At 38.7% G+C, this 14,589-nt stretch overlaps 2 protein-coding genes across 3 annotated transcripts; both read right to left on the reverse strand.

Moving 5' to 3' along the window:
- Positions 1-365: 365 nt before the first annotated feature.
- LOC124374568 lies at positions 366-8,990 on the reverse strand. Its single transcript, XM_046832761.1, has 4 exons — positions 8,950-8,990; positions 8,662-8,827; positions 8,402-8,507; positions 366-577 (listed from the first exon to the last, which is right to left on the reverse strand). Exons 1-4 carry the CDS (start codon positions 8,988-8,990, stop codon positions 414-416), a joined length of 477 nt encoding a protein of 158 aa, XP_046688717.1. The 3' UTR covers positions 366-413.
- LOC124374569 (E3 ubiquitin-protein ligase TRIM37-like) lies at positions 8,686-14,329 on the reverse strand. 2 transcript variants are annotated; one of them, XM_046832762.1, is made up of 6 exons: positions 14,017-14,329; positions 13,400-13,609; positions 11,834-12,013; positions 10,413-10,527; positions 9,141-9,278; positions 8,686-8,827 (listed from the first exon to the last, which is right to left on the reverse strand). In XM_046832762.1, the coding sequence occupies exons 1-5, from the start codon at positions 14,325-14,327 to the stop codon at positions 9,171-9,173; spliced, it is 924 nt and encodes a 307-aa protein (XP_046688718.1). In that variant the 5' UTR covers positions 14,328-14,329; the 3' UTR covers positions 8,686-8,827; positions 9,141-9,170. The 2 variants fall into 2 exon arrangements, with proteins under 2 accessions (XP_046688718.1, XP_046688719.1); XM_046832763.1 differs by having other exon boundaries at positions 8,694-8,830.
- Between the last annotated feature and the right edge of the window lie 260 nt (positions 14,330-14,589).

Raw genomic sequence — 14,589 nt, forward strand, 5'->3', positions numbered from 1 at the left:
CTAACATTTCATTTTCTCATAATTGTACATTTGCAAAGTAGATGCCTCCCCTTTTAATTCTTTCATGACACTTGTAAATGATCTGTCAATAAGAAGTGAGATGACTGACAACTTTCATTTTATCTTGCCTGTTTTGCATCTGACATAAAGTTATTTCATAAATTAATACCCAAATGAATTTGTTGTCTACAAATCCTGTTTAATATTTTTGAAAATAAAATTCCAGTTTCAATCATTGAAAAAATGTTGTATACACAATTTCTTTATCTGTTTTCCAATACAAAAATGTATGAAAGATGTCTTGAACTGTTTCTTTTTTTAATTTGCTGTTGCATAAAATACAAACACACAGACACAGGCACAAAAACTTGAAAGACATTTATTCTTTTCAAATTGGAATCTTTTCAAACTTGTCACTCCCCGCGGGGCCCCGGCTGTGGGGAATCATCCTCTCTCGTCGGCAGATCTATTATCACCAGACTGCACTGATCCGTCGTCTCAAGAACTATGGACTGTTGTGGACTCTCCTCACCGCTGCCACTCCCGCTGGACCATGACTCCCAGAGACTGCCCAGTTCTATAACAATGTCTGCTCGCTTTATTGATCGCACTCCACCTCTTACTGAGGCCTGTCCGTAATAAAGTTTTCACAGAACCTTTACAAAGTTCTCCCATGAGTCCGAGAGTAATTTAAATTTATGGAATCCTAGTATCTGATTTCCTTTACTTCCTTATATGTATGTCGCACGAAACTGTTATTTTATATCTATGACCTGTTGAGCAATCACTATCTACATAACACTTGCACTGAACCTTTCTCCTTCCATATTACTCTATGCTGAAGAAGATAAATTCTTTAATACTTAGTAATTAATCCTGTTCCTCCACTCAGTAACTCTCATAATGGCCAAAATTGTCTACTTAACATATTTTATGGAAATTCAATTATTTGAGGAGGTACAAGTTTTATGTTTACCTTTTTTCTGTCCTCTCAACAGTAAAGTGGCAGTGTCAATACAGCTTGTTGACAATATTTATTGACAGCACTCACCAATGGGATGACAACAGTTGCATTTACTGAACACTTTGTACCCTGAGCCCGAGTACCATATAGCTCGGGTCGTGTTATTTAATTGTATTATTTAGCTCAGTCATCTTGTTTTTGGATTCAAACATTTTGATTATGTTCATTGGTTGTCTAAGTTCGTATTAGTTGGTTTTGAGATCCCTGGGTCACGTTTTAGTAATGAAATACGTATATTTATCGTCGTACTACAAGCGAGTCTAGACAGCTGATCGTAGGCGCCACGGCTGATCGTCGGTACTATCAGTTTGCTTTGTAGTGTTTCACGTTGTGTGTTGTTGTGAGTCTTAGTGATGTCTTCTACAAATCTTGCCGACAAATAATGAAGCAAATATTATTATAATGTATTATAAATGTGAATTTAACTGTTTGTAAATAATCATAACTTTAGTTTCTTACTGAATGAAGTAAAGGCAAATGCAAGCAATGTGAGGTTATCCGTGTGTTTTGTTTTGTATTTATACTCGCTTTGTTCTTTCTTCTATACTTTCCGTTGATTTTATTTTATATTATTTACTTATTATTTTCAAGTTTAAATAATATGGGTGATGAAATCAAAAGTGATGCAATTCACGATCTTTTGTTTAACTGCGAGTTGGAAAGTGACGATGATTTTGATACACACCTGGGACCAAATATTGATTTTATGAACGATCTAAACGAAAATTTGCGAGATCCTATATTTGATTCAGACCATTGTACTTTAAAAATTACCACTCTAAGGCAAATTACCTGAACTAACAAGCTATGTAGCAAAAACTTTTTTTGTATTTTTTACATAACATTCAATATTATGTAATAATTTTATTTTGAAAATAAACTTTATATTTGTATACATTTAAAAAAAGTATGTATCTCTATCTTTAAAAAGATATATAGTATGAGTTTATAACATAATTACTGTAATAACATAGAATTTTTTTAAAGCATCATAAAACCCCCAGGGAGCCACGCCGAAACATGTATTAAGGGCCCAGGGTACAAAGTGTTAACTCTTGTTATTGTTTACATCTAAATCCAAATCCAAATCCAAATCCAATTTCTTTATTGCCAAGACATGGTTAACATGTATAGCATGCGTCAAATGACGTTATTGTAACTAAAATTTTTCCATCCGTTCTACATCAAAATCCTCAATCAAACATACAATTTCACCTTCATTCATTTCCTTTTATTCGCCAATCATCCCACCACCAGCGACGGGGCGACATACCTATTGGCTGGTCTCCCAGTTTTTTGCCAAATACTCGTCGACATTATAAAATGCCTGTGTCGCTAAAAAGCGTTTTAGACGAATTTTGAACGCCTTGGGCGTTGGGGCATTTTTTATTCGGTGTGGCAGCTTGTTGATGAAATGAACTCCTGCTTGTGATGGCAGGCGTTCATAAATCACCGTTCTGTGTTGGCCAATTCGGTAGTTTCCCCTGGCTCTGGTCTCATATGAATGTATGTCTTGGCCACTTGTCTTGACGCATTTTGACATACAATACTGTGTTGTTTCGAAAATGTAGAGACTCGGCAGGGTCAACAGCTGCAAACTTTTGAAAGATTCTCTGCATGACTCTCTGAATTTCAAATGTGCGATTATTCGAATCGCTTGCTTTTGCAATCTGAAGACCCTCATCAACTGATTGTTTGCACAAGCACCCCACAATGCCACTCCGTAGGTAAGGTGGGGGTAAATCAAGCCATAATACGCCGTCATCAGTACCTGAGTGGGGCAATATTTGGCTAGATTCCTCAAAACAAAATTTCCTGAGGATATTTTGGCGCAAACGTGATCAATTTGATTATTCCATGTCAACCCTCGATCAAGGTGTATTCCAAGGAATCTCGAACTATAGACCTCTTCTAGTATGGAGTCTGCCAACATAGTGGCAGGACCACACCGAGAATCCACAGGCCGAAGAGCAAAGTTGATGACATTGGTCTTCGTTGTGTTTGTTTGGAGATTGAGGCTGTTGAAGTGTTGAACGCAATTGTTGACATCAACAAAAGAGCGTTCTTCCAAGAGAGATGTTGATTTTTCACTGAAAAAGAGAGTCGTGTCATCAGCATACTGCACGGCCTTTCCGTGCATTAGTGATGACTCAATGTCATTGACATATAGCAGAAACAGAATTGGGCTAAGAATAGATCCCTGAGGAACCCCATAGTCCAGTCGGATTTTGTTTGAAAGTTGATTTGAGATTTGGACAACTTGAGTTCTGTCGCTTAGAAATGATCTAAGCCACAAGTGTGGCACGCCTCGGATGCCGTGTGTTTCCAAAATGTCGAGCAGATGTTCGTGGTCAACACAATCGAATGCCTTAGATAGGTCGAGAAAGACACCTAAGGTGGCATTTTCGATTTTCTATACCCTCAACAACCATTTCAACTAGATTCGCCACAGCGTCGGTAGTTGATTTTCCTTTTCTGAATCCGAATTGGTATTCAGAGAATTGGTTGTTTTGATTTAAAAACTTCAGCATTCTGATCAAAAAAGATTTTTCAAAAATTTTGCTCAAAACTGGCAAAATGGAGACAGGCCGATAATTATTTGTGGAACAGGGATCGCCCTTTTTATAAATTGGACTTACTTTCGCGGATTGTAGGAGTGAGGGAAATACTCCTTGTTCAAAAGACAAATTAATTAAATGTGTTAGTGGGCTCAGAATATGTTTGTAACATTTCTTTATGAGCCACATAGACGTCAATTCAATATCGTTCGATTTTTTGGACGGGAGCTGTCTAAAGATTCGATCAAGCTCTTCTTCTAAAACCGGTACCAGTGCCAGTGACGTTACTGGACTATGTATTCGCCTAAGATTCACTTGAGGCTGCAATGGCCGGGGGTTTAGCTCGCAAGCCACAGACGCGAAAAATCTGTTAAACTCGTTCGCCACCTCCCAGCCTCACATACAAGTTCATCTCCAATTGTAAGTTTGATTTGATCACCCTGTCTTTTGTTATTTTTGATGATGCCCCAAATTGTTTTTGAAACAATTTTTTGAAGATATAATTGATTTTGAGACATCCATAGCTTTCGCTGCTTGGATCACTTTCTTATATGTTTTTTTGTATCGATTGAAAAAGAGTTTGAATTCAGCGTTCGAAGTGTTTTTATTGATTTCGGAGAAAAAATTTTAATTTCTCTCTCGACACCAATATACCTTTTGTGATCCAATTGCTGTTTGCCTTTTTTTGACAAACTTTGATTGTTTTCGTAGGACAGCACAAATTTAGATGATAATTTAGGACCTCGTTAAACGTTTGAAACTGCTGTTCTACTGATTGCGTTAAATTTAGAAAGTTCCACGTTTCTTTGGACAGGGAAGTGTTCAGAAGAGCAATGTTTCCAGGCCTCATGTCTCTTACTGTTTTTGTGATTTTGAGCTCCCTTTCGAAGTGTTTTCCACTGATTACAGCCTCTTGGCCACAGTGATCCGAGATTGCTGTGTTGACCACGGACACCGCGACACCTGGAATGTTGGAAATGATGTTGTCTATAGCTGATTGAGTAGTTGCCGTTACTCTCGTTGGAGACTTGACAAGCAACTCAAGGCCAAAAGACCTCAACAAATCCACACATCTTTTGGTGATTGGATTCTGGTTGTCCATTGCGTTAATATTGAAGTCACCCATGAGGATGAAGTCTTTTCTGTGATTGGTCAAGTCTGTAAGTAAGTGTTTCAAATTTAGAAAAAAAAAATTTCTTCACTTCCACTGGGAGACCTGTAAATTCCAATGACCAACAATGTTGTGTCACTGCCTTGAAGTTTGATACCAACTGCTTCAAAGTCGCGATCAACTTTTCCTTGAATTGAAAAATTGGAAAAGGTGAAATTATTTTTCACAAAAATAGCAACTCCCCTCCTTTGGAGTGGTGTCAACAGTAAACGTCTGCCAATTTGTAATTTGGAATGTGGCAAAGATGTATGTTTTTGTTGTTGAAACCGTTTTCGGTTACAACAAGTACATCTGTTTTCAAATCTTCACACATGAGTTGAATTTCCTCAAGTTTGTTGGTTGCCGATTGAGAATTTTGGTGAAGCAGTCGTATCGTATTTTGAATGTGAAATTTTGAATTTTTTTGTTTGTTTTTCTACAACCGGCGGTCACACCACCCCGTCGCTTGAAGGTGCGGTCCCTAAAAAAAAGAGAGCGTCCTTTGAGGCCGTCACCGTCCGGAGTACACGGTCCCCTCGCCGCTTCGGCATAGGTGACATGCTGGTGTCTTGGGGGATGCTGAGGGGTGTCGGCCGTCTCCCCGTTGGCAGCCACAGGCGCCGGCACGATGGCAGGAGGGGCGGCGGCCGTCGGAGCAGTGACGTGCGGCGGCCGCGCAGGCTTCCTCGGTCCCGCAGGGGCGGGTCTCAGCTCCAGGAGGCTCCCCACCACCATCTCAGCCATCAGCCGCTTACCCCGCATTGAGAGATGCTGACCGTGCCTCGTGAAATGCTTACGGCCGATTTTATTGAAGTCAATCACTTGAATGTTATAGCGAGCGGCCAGTTCCTCAATATAAGCATTCACGAGCACGGTCTCGTCCTGGATGGGATGGTCTGGTGCCAGGTCATGTCTAATTGGCAAGGTGACTACAGCGAGCTCGGTGTTGGCCGGTCTGGTAGCGATGTGGGCCTCCAGGTTGCTGTATATGTTGCGTTGTTTTGCCCACTGCTAGATCGTTCGAGCCAGCGATTAACACCTCGTAGTGGGTTCCGGGTCGAGATGGTGTGTGGCCCGAGCTCACGATGTCCAGCAGGCCGGCGCCAGGCATGCACACGTCACCAACAGAGAACGGAGAGCCGGTCATGTCCCCGACAAGTCCCGCGATGTAACGGGCGTGACTGTCACCTCTAATAGTAATGGAGCGGAGGTGGGGGATCGGGGTAAGGGAAGTCTGCAGTTTTTTGCGAGGATTAAAATTGTTGTTTTGAGGATGGTTCGGGCTGGAGAGGTTTGAGTTAGAGATTTCAGGGTATTTCCTTCTTTTTTGTCTATGAGCAGGCAGTTTTTTTTTATTTTTTACTGAAAAACACCTGAGAGTGAGTTTTTTCAGCTGGAGATACTTTCTTTTTTGATGTCACTTTAATCCATGGCTGTTTAGAATTTTCATCTGCGTCCTTTCTTGCTGTCAACTGTTGATTTAAGTATTGATTTTCCGCCTGAAGAACCTCGATTGTTGTTTTCTGACTGCAAATAATATCAATATTCTCAGCACACCGTGCACACGCGGTTGACTGCAAATCGCACTGCGCACTGAAGTCCAAGGAATCGGGCGCGGGGTCTTTTCGCGTGCTGAGGGACGGCTCTGACTCGCACTGGACGCCGCGGTCCACCGTCGCGGAAGTGCGGGCGGTCCGGTCGACGCGGAGCGTGTTCGAATTATTCACTGGAAATATCTGGTCCGTGAATTCAAGTAGTCGGGAGTCGGATTCGATGGTGTGATCCAACAGTTTTTTAAACTCGCTTTCCAGACGCGTAACCTCTTTTTTAAGCCGGGAAACCTCCGCTACTGGGTCTTCAGGTGTTCCTAAGACTGATGCTACGCTTATTGGTTCCCCAGGGCCAGGTGTGGTGTCGGTCAGTGCGAGGCCAGGGTCGGGCGTGGAGCAGACCGGCGCACACGGCGTGACGGGTGTCGATGGTGTGGAGGGTGCAGACGTCTTTGCAGCTGGTGAAGCGGGTGGAATGGAGGATGACGAGGCGGCCACAGCACGAGGCTTGGTCAGCGGAGACAAGAGGGAACGCATGGTGACTCCGTGCTCACCAGTGTGTTTTACATTGCACACACTTACTCTTGTTATATCCGCATCGGTTTTTATTGATGCACCGCACTTCTTCCCCAGCAAGCAGCGCCAGGAAATCTCACCATTTCTCAGGGTTCTTAATTGTCTATATTTTACGTTGTTAAATATAATACAGGGGTTTCCAGAGTTAGTTTTTTCAACAGTGAAATTCATCGTTGATAAATAAATAAAATATATAAATATATGGATAAAAATGCAATAAAAGTATAATACAGTAACAATAAAATATGGAAGAAATAACAGTATAAAATGCAAGGATTAAAATTATTAAAATTATTTACAACATTTTCCCGACGCAAAAAATTGAAACTCCGTTGCCAGGTATCGAACCAGGGATCTTCCGCTTAGAAGATTAATACGCTACCGGTGTTGCCACAGGAGCTGATATCAGTAGTGATTTCTGCTTGTTAATGGGTCGCGACGCTCCCAGTCATGTCAAACGTCGACTGTGTGGTTATGTACAAGTCTAACCTTGTTAGTCAGTTGGTTATGTACATCAACAAAATTGCTTACGGATGAGATAAACTGTCCAAGTCACTTTGAGTTCACATTAATGTACATTACTATAAACAATTTGCAGTCAAACACTGTTATCAAGTAATAATAAGTAATAATCTGTTAAGCACTTCGTATTCCTACTGCTTGTGTTGTGTTTGTTTATAAAATCAAGTGTAAAACCGAATCAGAGTGAAGTTCTATCCTTATATTTAACTGAAAAATTAAGAAAAAACAAGAAACCAAAATTGCTGCCACAAAAGTAGAACATGTTATTCCCACCTAACAGGCCTTCATCCTCAAATAGAGGTAAGTTTTTCTGGTCATAATTTTGATGGAAAATTTGGAGGAGGAATTCATTAAATTTATAATAATTCAGATAATAATGCTACAGTCTGAGTTACATTTCCAATTCCGTACAATGTTTTGCACCATGAGTTTTCCTCTTTCTAAATTGCACTTTCAAAACTATAACAATTGTGTTGTCCCTCTTCTATAAATCTAAAATTTAGAAGACATACTAGTTTTGAACTACCCAAAACAAAATTCAAATTAACCAAACGATTTTACCATTATATGTATGATTCTAACGATATGAAATCAGAAAATAAATTAAAATCATCCAAGATTTAAAATTTAATAAGTTTGAACTATCAAAGTTTAACTAAGGAATGGTACTTTGGGACATTTATTTCTTTTTGTATTCATTAATACTTTTCATTGTAATACTTCAGTACATTAGCTCAATTGATTTTATCCTAATATGTTAAGTGTTAACTTTCTCTCCTAAAAATATGAACTAACAAATGTACTTCTAGTGAAAAGATTAGTTGCGGATCATCTGTAGATTGGATATGGATAATTTGAAACCCAGGATAATAATATAACTTAATTAATTTTGTAAAAAGTTTCAAAAGTATATTAACTCAATCAGGTAATTCAAATTTTGGTTAGCTTGGAGCAAAAATCCATCAGTTTCTCGTAAATATGTAAGAAATTCGCTGAATCGTCACAACAAACGTAGTGTTACCTGACATTGTCTCGTCATCCACATCGTTCTCGTCATTGCTAACCTCCCCACCGGTCTGTCTAGTGGCGTTGTTTTGGTGTTCACAGTCTTCCGTATCACTGAGCTCCTGCAAAATCCGAACATCTATAAACTGTTTCTTTCATGCTGAGTTCTCCAAGTTTATAGACAGTTAGTTGAAAGGACAGAGATGAACGATAATTTTTTTCTAAACAGGCATGAAATACTAATACGATGATGTGACAAATCAGAAGCAAACATACCTCACTGTCTGTAGTGCTGGCACTGGAAATATTGTGAGGCAGTGGTAGCGTTTGTGCACAGGTGCGCAGGTTTGGCGTGGACGCAGAGCTGGACAGATCGACTACATTCAGGCGGCGGCGATGTACTTTACTTCCTGACTGTGTCTCCTGACAGACACCGCCACTCCTGCTGGCACAACAAGTATCAATGTTACGATGTTACCATTTCAGATGCTAATTTAAGATAAACCAGTTTTGGTTCACGAACACTGTACATCTGGATCTTGTCTAATGTGATAAGAAACTGACTGAATATAACACGCTTTGATAGAAGTTGAAAGTGAAAGCATTTGAATTGTTATGACATTAGCGTTAAAACATTAATCATTCAGACATCTGAACTTCTCAGTTTCATGACTCTCGAGTTCCCAAGTTCTAGTTCACTAGTGTAACTTATAGCTTATCCTTATTTCCCAAGCACATCACATACGATTCAATACCTGGGCGAGGAAGGAGAGGTGTTCAACAGTCTAACAGAGTCCACTGGGTTGACACTGCTTGGTTGCAAACTTGAATTGTTGCTGAACTCCGCGTATCGCAGCGTTCAACGCATTCCCGCACAAGTTGATCGTCAGTTGCTATCAACACAAAAGCATTGATCAGTTATTATTGACAAAACAGTTTTTATACGTTACACCCATCATAATTCTACAATTAATCCACAACATTTTGCGGGGAAATGTAATAAATCTGTTTACGGGAAGTTTTGAGTGATTTGACAATCCATAGTATTTATATATCTTGGAGATTAAAATAACACAGAATTATAGATATGTGTCATCATCAAGTGTTACAAAACAGAAAAAGGTTTCAATAAACGGAATCTACTCTCTCCTTTTGGTGTCATTGTGTTGCTGTTGTTGTAACACATAAAAATTGCATTTTATCATATTGAACTTAAAAAAAAAAATCAAAATGGAAAACCAAAATTCCTTAATTTTCAATTTACAGTGCAAAAATAAAATAACTTTTCCTTTAGAAAGTTGACAAAAATGTTTAATGACCATGGCAATCGTACACACTTGTACAAATGCGATTTATTACCATCTGGGTAATTTGTCAACAGAGAAAGAGAGACAGATAGATTCAATTTGAAGTGTCAACATAAGTTATCAAAGTTCTTCCCAATCAGACAGATCAAACCTGAGAGAATGGGAGTTAGTTTACCAGTTGATAACCAAATCCGGAGAGCCTCCTAAGCAAAACATTATCAATCAGTCAATTTACTTACTAACTCACCTACTCCCTTTGCAGGCTTACTTAAGGACTAGAAACATTCTGGTCCATATAGACATAGTAGTGTGTTTTTAATATGTTATATTGTGTAAAATAGACATAGATGAAAGTGCACATTTTTTATCTCCACTATTTGACAACAATAAATCTTTAAAATATCCCCGTCTTTCCACCTCTTACTTCTTATTCTCCTCGACAATAATCTACAGAAAATCAAAGTTTTTAAAACTCCTATACAAATATTTTCTGTTTGTGTGAATGAAACTCTGAAAACTCAATGAAGTATTTCAATTTAGCAGAATAGAACTCTCATTGGCACCGTTCCAGTTATACATTTTCATTGCAAAAAATTAATCTTGATAACTTAGTAGTTCTTAACAAGTAGTAAAAACTTGTCCTTTCTTAACTAGGAAAAAAGTACATGTTCTCATTACTTTAAAATTCATAAAAGGGTGTCATTGAAAGATAAACAGTACCTCCTTTAACTCATTTATCTGCTGCACATGCTGATTCTGAAGGGTCAGCAGCTGGCCAATATACCATTGTTGATCTCTGCAGCGCTGAAAGAAGGTGGGTGGCCTCACCTGGAACCTGATCAACAAACAAACACACACGTTTGTAAATCTGCTGCACATACTGATTCTGAAGGGTTAGCAGCTAATACCATTGTTGATCTCTGCAGCACTGGAAGAAGGTGGGTGGCCTCTCCTGGAACCGGATCAACAAACAAATACGTCCATGACATACATCTGAAGGAAACAGGATTTTTCCGGACATTTGCCATCGTTCAGTGAAACAAGAAAACAGTAACACTACGTTTCGAGATCTGCAATCTGATCTCTTCTTCAGGTAAAGAACTAACCTAATACATAATTACAAACTAGGTTAAAATAATGTTTTCTTGTTTCACTGAACGATGGCAAATGTCCGGAAAAATCCTGTTTCCTTCACAATCCTTCCATCGTCAAAAATAACCTTCAAACAAAGAACTACATCTGAACTTACTTCACATTACCATGTGGGATATTACTGTCTCTACCCATATCCAGACTTTCTATATATAACGATCAATTTTCAGGGTATTAAATGAGCAAGATGACATACTTTCGGCACATCCACACATGGCATCAACAACGTGAGACAATGAATTAACTCGACACATCTAACCTACGTCATATGGCGACCAACAGTGGGCTATTAAGTAAACTCCGATAAGTTGACCATCATCAAAATATGATATCAGATATAAATACCACTAAATACTCAAAGCAATCATAAGTAGGATACATTTAACTATAATATACGATTTTACTCACAACGTTTTTTATGTTCTTTGTTTGAAATTTATTTTTGACAATGGAAGGATTGTTAAAAACCAGGATTTTTCTGTTCATTTGCCATTGCTTAGTGAAAAAAAAAATGGGAACACTACGTTTCGAGATCTGCAATCTGATCTCTTCGCCAGGTAAATACTAACCTAACACATAATTACAAACTAGGCTAAAATAAACAAATCATACCAGAGCGTTGTGGCACGCCTAAGTCAGGAATCACAACCACCATGTTGTGTGTCAACTTCACTAACTCTAAAACAAGCACTCAATAAAAAACTAAACACAACACTAATTATTAAAACTTAACTACAGAATACAGGTCACAATATGTCTGCATTTCGTCGATCAACCACCTACGACTGACCAAAGGCCAATAATTGCAATTGGCCTAGTTTGTAATTATGTGTTAGGTTAGTATTTATCTGAAGAAGAGATCAGATTGCAGATCTTGAAACAAAGTATTACTGATTTTTTTGTTTCACTGAACGATGGCAAATGTCCGGAAAAATTCTGTTTTCTTCATGTTTTATGTACTGTTTTATGTAAGAATTGTTAGTGGTTACCTTAAGATAAGAGTATCCATTTCAGTGTTGAGGTATCCCTCACTTGCCAGCAGGTCCAGGCGGAAGAAGCGGTTGTAGCCCCAGCACTCCCCAATCTCAAAGTCGGATGCAAACTCTCGCACTATATTCTTACTGGCATCTCGCGAACCCTGGTGTATCATCTCCACCCTGTATTCGTACCTGGAATTGAACAAACTGAAACTTTAGTCTCACTTTTCATTGATCTCAATGTTACATTGCAGAGAATCCTTACTTCAATAATAAGAGTCAGTGATCTAAGGTATCGAGACTGGAGCTGAACTAGAGATAATGCAGGATTAAATCCTGCCTACAACCGCACTTTTTATAATTTACTGTATGTAGAGCTCACACTGTATCGACTCTCATCCTTATTCTGTTTTATAAGATCTTCGCACAGGCCAGTGGCCCATGAGGATGGGTAGGCTAAAAAGAGGATTGGAGAATTCGTGCTTGCTCAAACTCAGAGCCAGACCAAGGTGTGCAGTTATAATGTACTGCAAATAAATTTGAATTGAATTTATATCCAAATTTAACGACCAGCTCTTGTTCCCGACATGTGCTGCTACCTCTCGATCTTTTACAGAACTATTTGAGCAGATTTTTGTTGCTAAATAAATACTTTAAAATCAACTGTAAACAGCTGTCGACACAGCCAGTAGCTCGCATGTCACATCTACTTTTGCCATATATGCACATTGGTTGTTATAAGCTTTGTTTATCTTGCTTTTTACTATATTATTGTTTGTTAACCTCTATTTCAGTTCTTTTATTTATTTTTATTTTTTCCTTATTTTAAATAGAAGAAGACGATAGTAATTAGAATTAAAACCATAAAAATAACAATAAAACTTTGCTTCCTAATTTTTGTGTGCATTTCATTTTTGTATAATAGTTTTTAATCCATTAACCACTTATCACGTGTGGACGGCCGACACAGTACCAAAACGCCGATCACAAGACGGTACCATGATGACGACACACATTATTAAATATTTGTTTAAATATTAGTACGATCTCCAGACGATCAATGTAAAACTGTTATGGAAGTTGTCTCATTTTGAAGACAATTACATATCCAAATGCTTTTTAGTTTTTCTTGTTAAGTTTACACTGTTTTATCTTTAAAATTATGATGTACAATAAAGTATGAATACTACATTTTCTGGTACCAATAAAAATGTTTTCTGAATAACCAATAAAAATAAAAACTAAATACTTGTTTGCATGCGTAAAACTAAATCTTTATATTCACACTTTCCACCTGATGAGAAAATTAATGATTGAAAGGAAATCAATCACTTTCAGTTACAAAGTCTAAAAAAAGAATGAGTAATTGAAATTTCCACATAATATATTATATATAAGATAAATATATGAACTTAGGTAAGCCCTCAGTTCCAGGTAGAGAAGAGAGTTCCAGTTACAAGGAAGCAAATTATGATCCCATCAATCAGACGTGTTCCTTTTAAACTTTTATTCTCATCCATAATTTCTTCTCTCACCATTTCCTTCACTAGATTTACTGTATTATTTCCAGCAACTTACTTGGAAGTTTCGGGCAGGCCAGCCGTCAGTTCCAAGAATACAGAGAGATAGTTGCCTCTCACAACTCCGTTCCCATCAGGGTACACTTTCAGCCGCCAACAAAGACCATTGACGTGGAGGGGAGGAGAGTAGACAGGGTCGGCCTTGTGTTGCAGCTGAGTAAACTGTTGCATGGCGAAGGTACTGCTGTCATATCCTGGCACTATCTCACTGTAACATAATAGATACATTGTTGGTCACCATTTGACAACAACAATACAAACTAACACAGACTGGAGGAGAGTAGAAAGGTTCGGCCTTGTGATTGGAACCGGGTAAACTGCTGCATGGCGAAAATTCCCACCCTAAACCAAGTCTTAGTTACACCAATAGACATTTCACTAGATTGATGAACAGAAAACACGAACCAACTTAATACAATAATTTACAATTTCTAACACCAACAGATTGTTATCCTGAACTCCTACTATATTTAATCTTTCCGTTTTGTTGGCTAGGAGGTGTTTTATGTGTCAAATTAAGTGAAATACAAAACTGTAATGAATTATTACAAACTTGAACAGCACATATTACTATAATTATCCAACAAATGGTAAATTCAAATCCACCAATATTACCTCTGAAAGTCGGCAGGTACCGGTGCTGTAACGAAGCTGGCCATCGGTTTCTTCCGAACTTGATGTATCATCCGCGAGAGCTCTGCCGAGTGAGATATGAACTCACTCCGTTTGCGTGTGTGCAGTTGGCGTTCAATCTCTTGCAGAAGGGCCTCCAGCTGTTCTGTCTCCTGTGTCAGAGATGACTTCTGTGCCATCAGTGTCAACAGCTTGGCCTTAAGCTGAGAATCGAGCCGAGCGATCATGAGCTCCACCGCATTACGTATCTCACGAACTCGCTCATCCTTCGCTGACCGCGACGCTCTCCACATTTCGTTCCTAGCGAGGGGAAAATTATAAAAATGTTTAGTTCAACATCGGCATGTTAAGTATTTATTATAGCCTAAAAATGCAACAGGGTTTGAAAGAGAGCAGCCCATTGTTACATAAGAAATCTATTTGTCTATCTAAGCTTTTAATTCGCCACCCTAAAATTTTGTCTTACTGTAAAAAACATCATCTAAAGGTATCTAAAGGTAAAATGCACCCAGCAGGGATCACTTCTGACAGGTTTATACCTTCCAGTTGAACCTA

This window comes from Homalodisca vitripennis, unplaced genomic scaffold (assembly GCF_021130785.1).
Source record: "Homalodisca vitripennis isolate AUS2020 unplaced genomic scaffold, UT_GWSS_2.1 ScUCBcl_9065;HRSCAF=17430, whole genome shotgun sequence".
NCBI classification, from domain to species: domain Eukaryota; kingdom Metazoa; phylum Arthropoda; class Insecta; order Hemiptera; family Cicadellidae; genus Homalodisca; species Homalodisca vitripennis.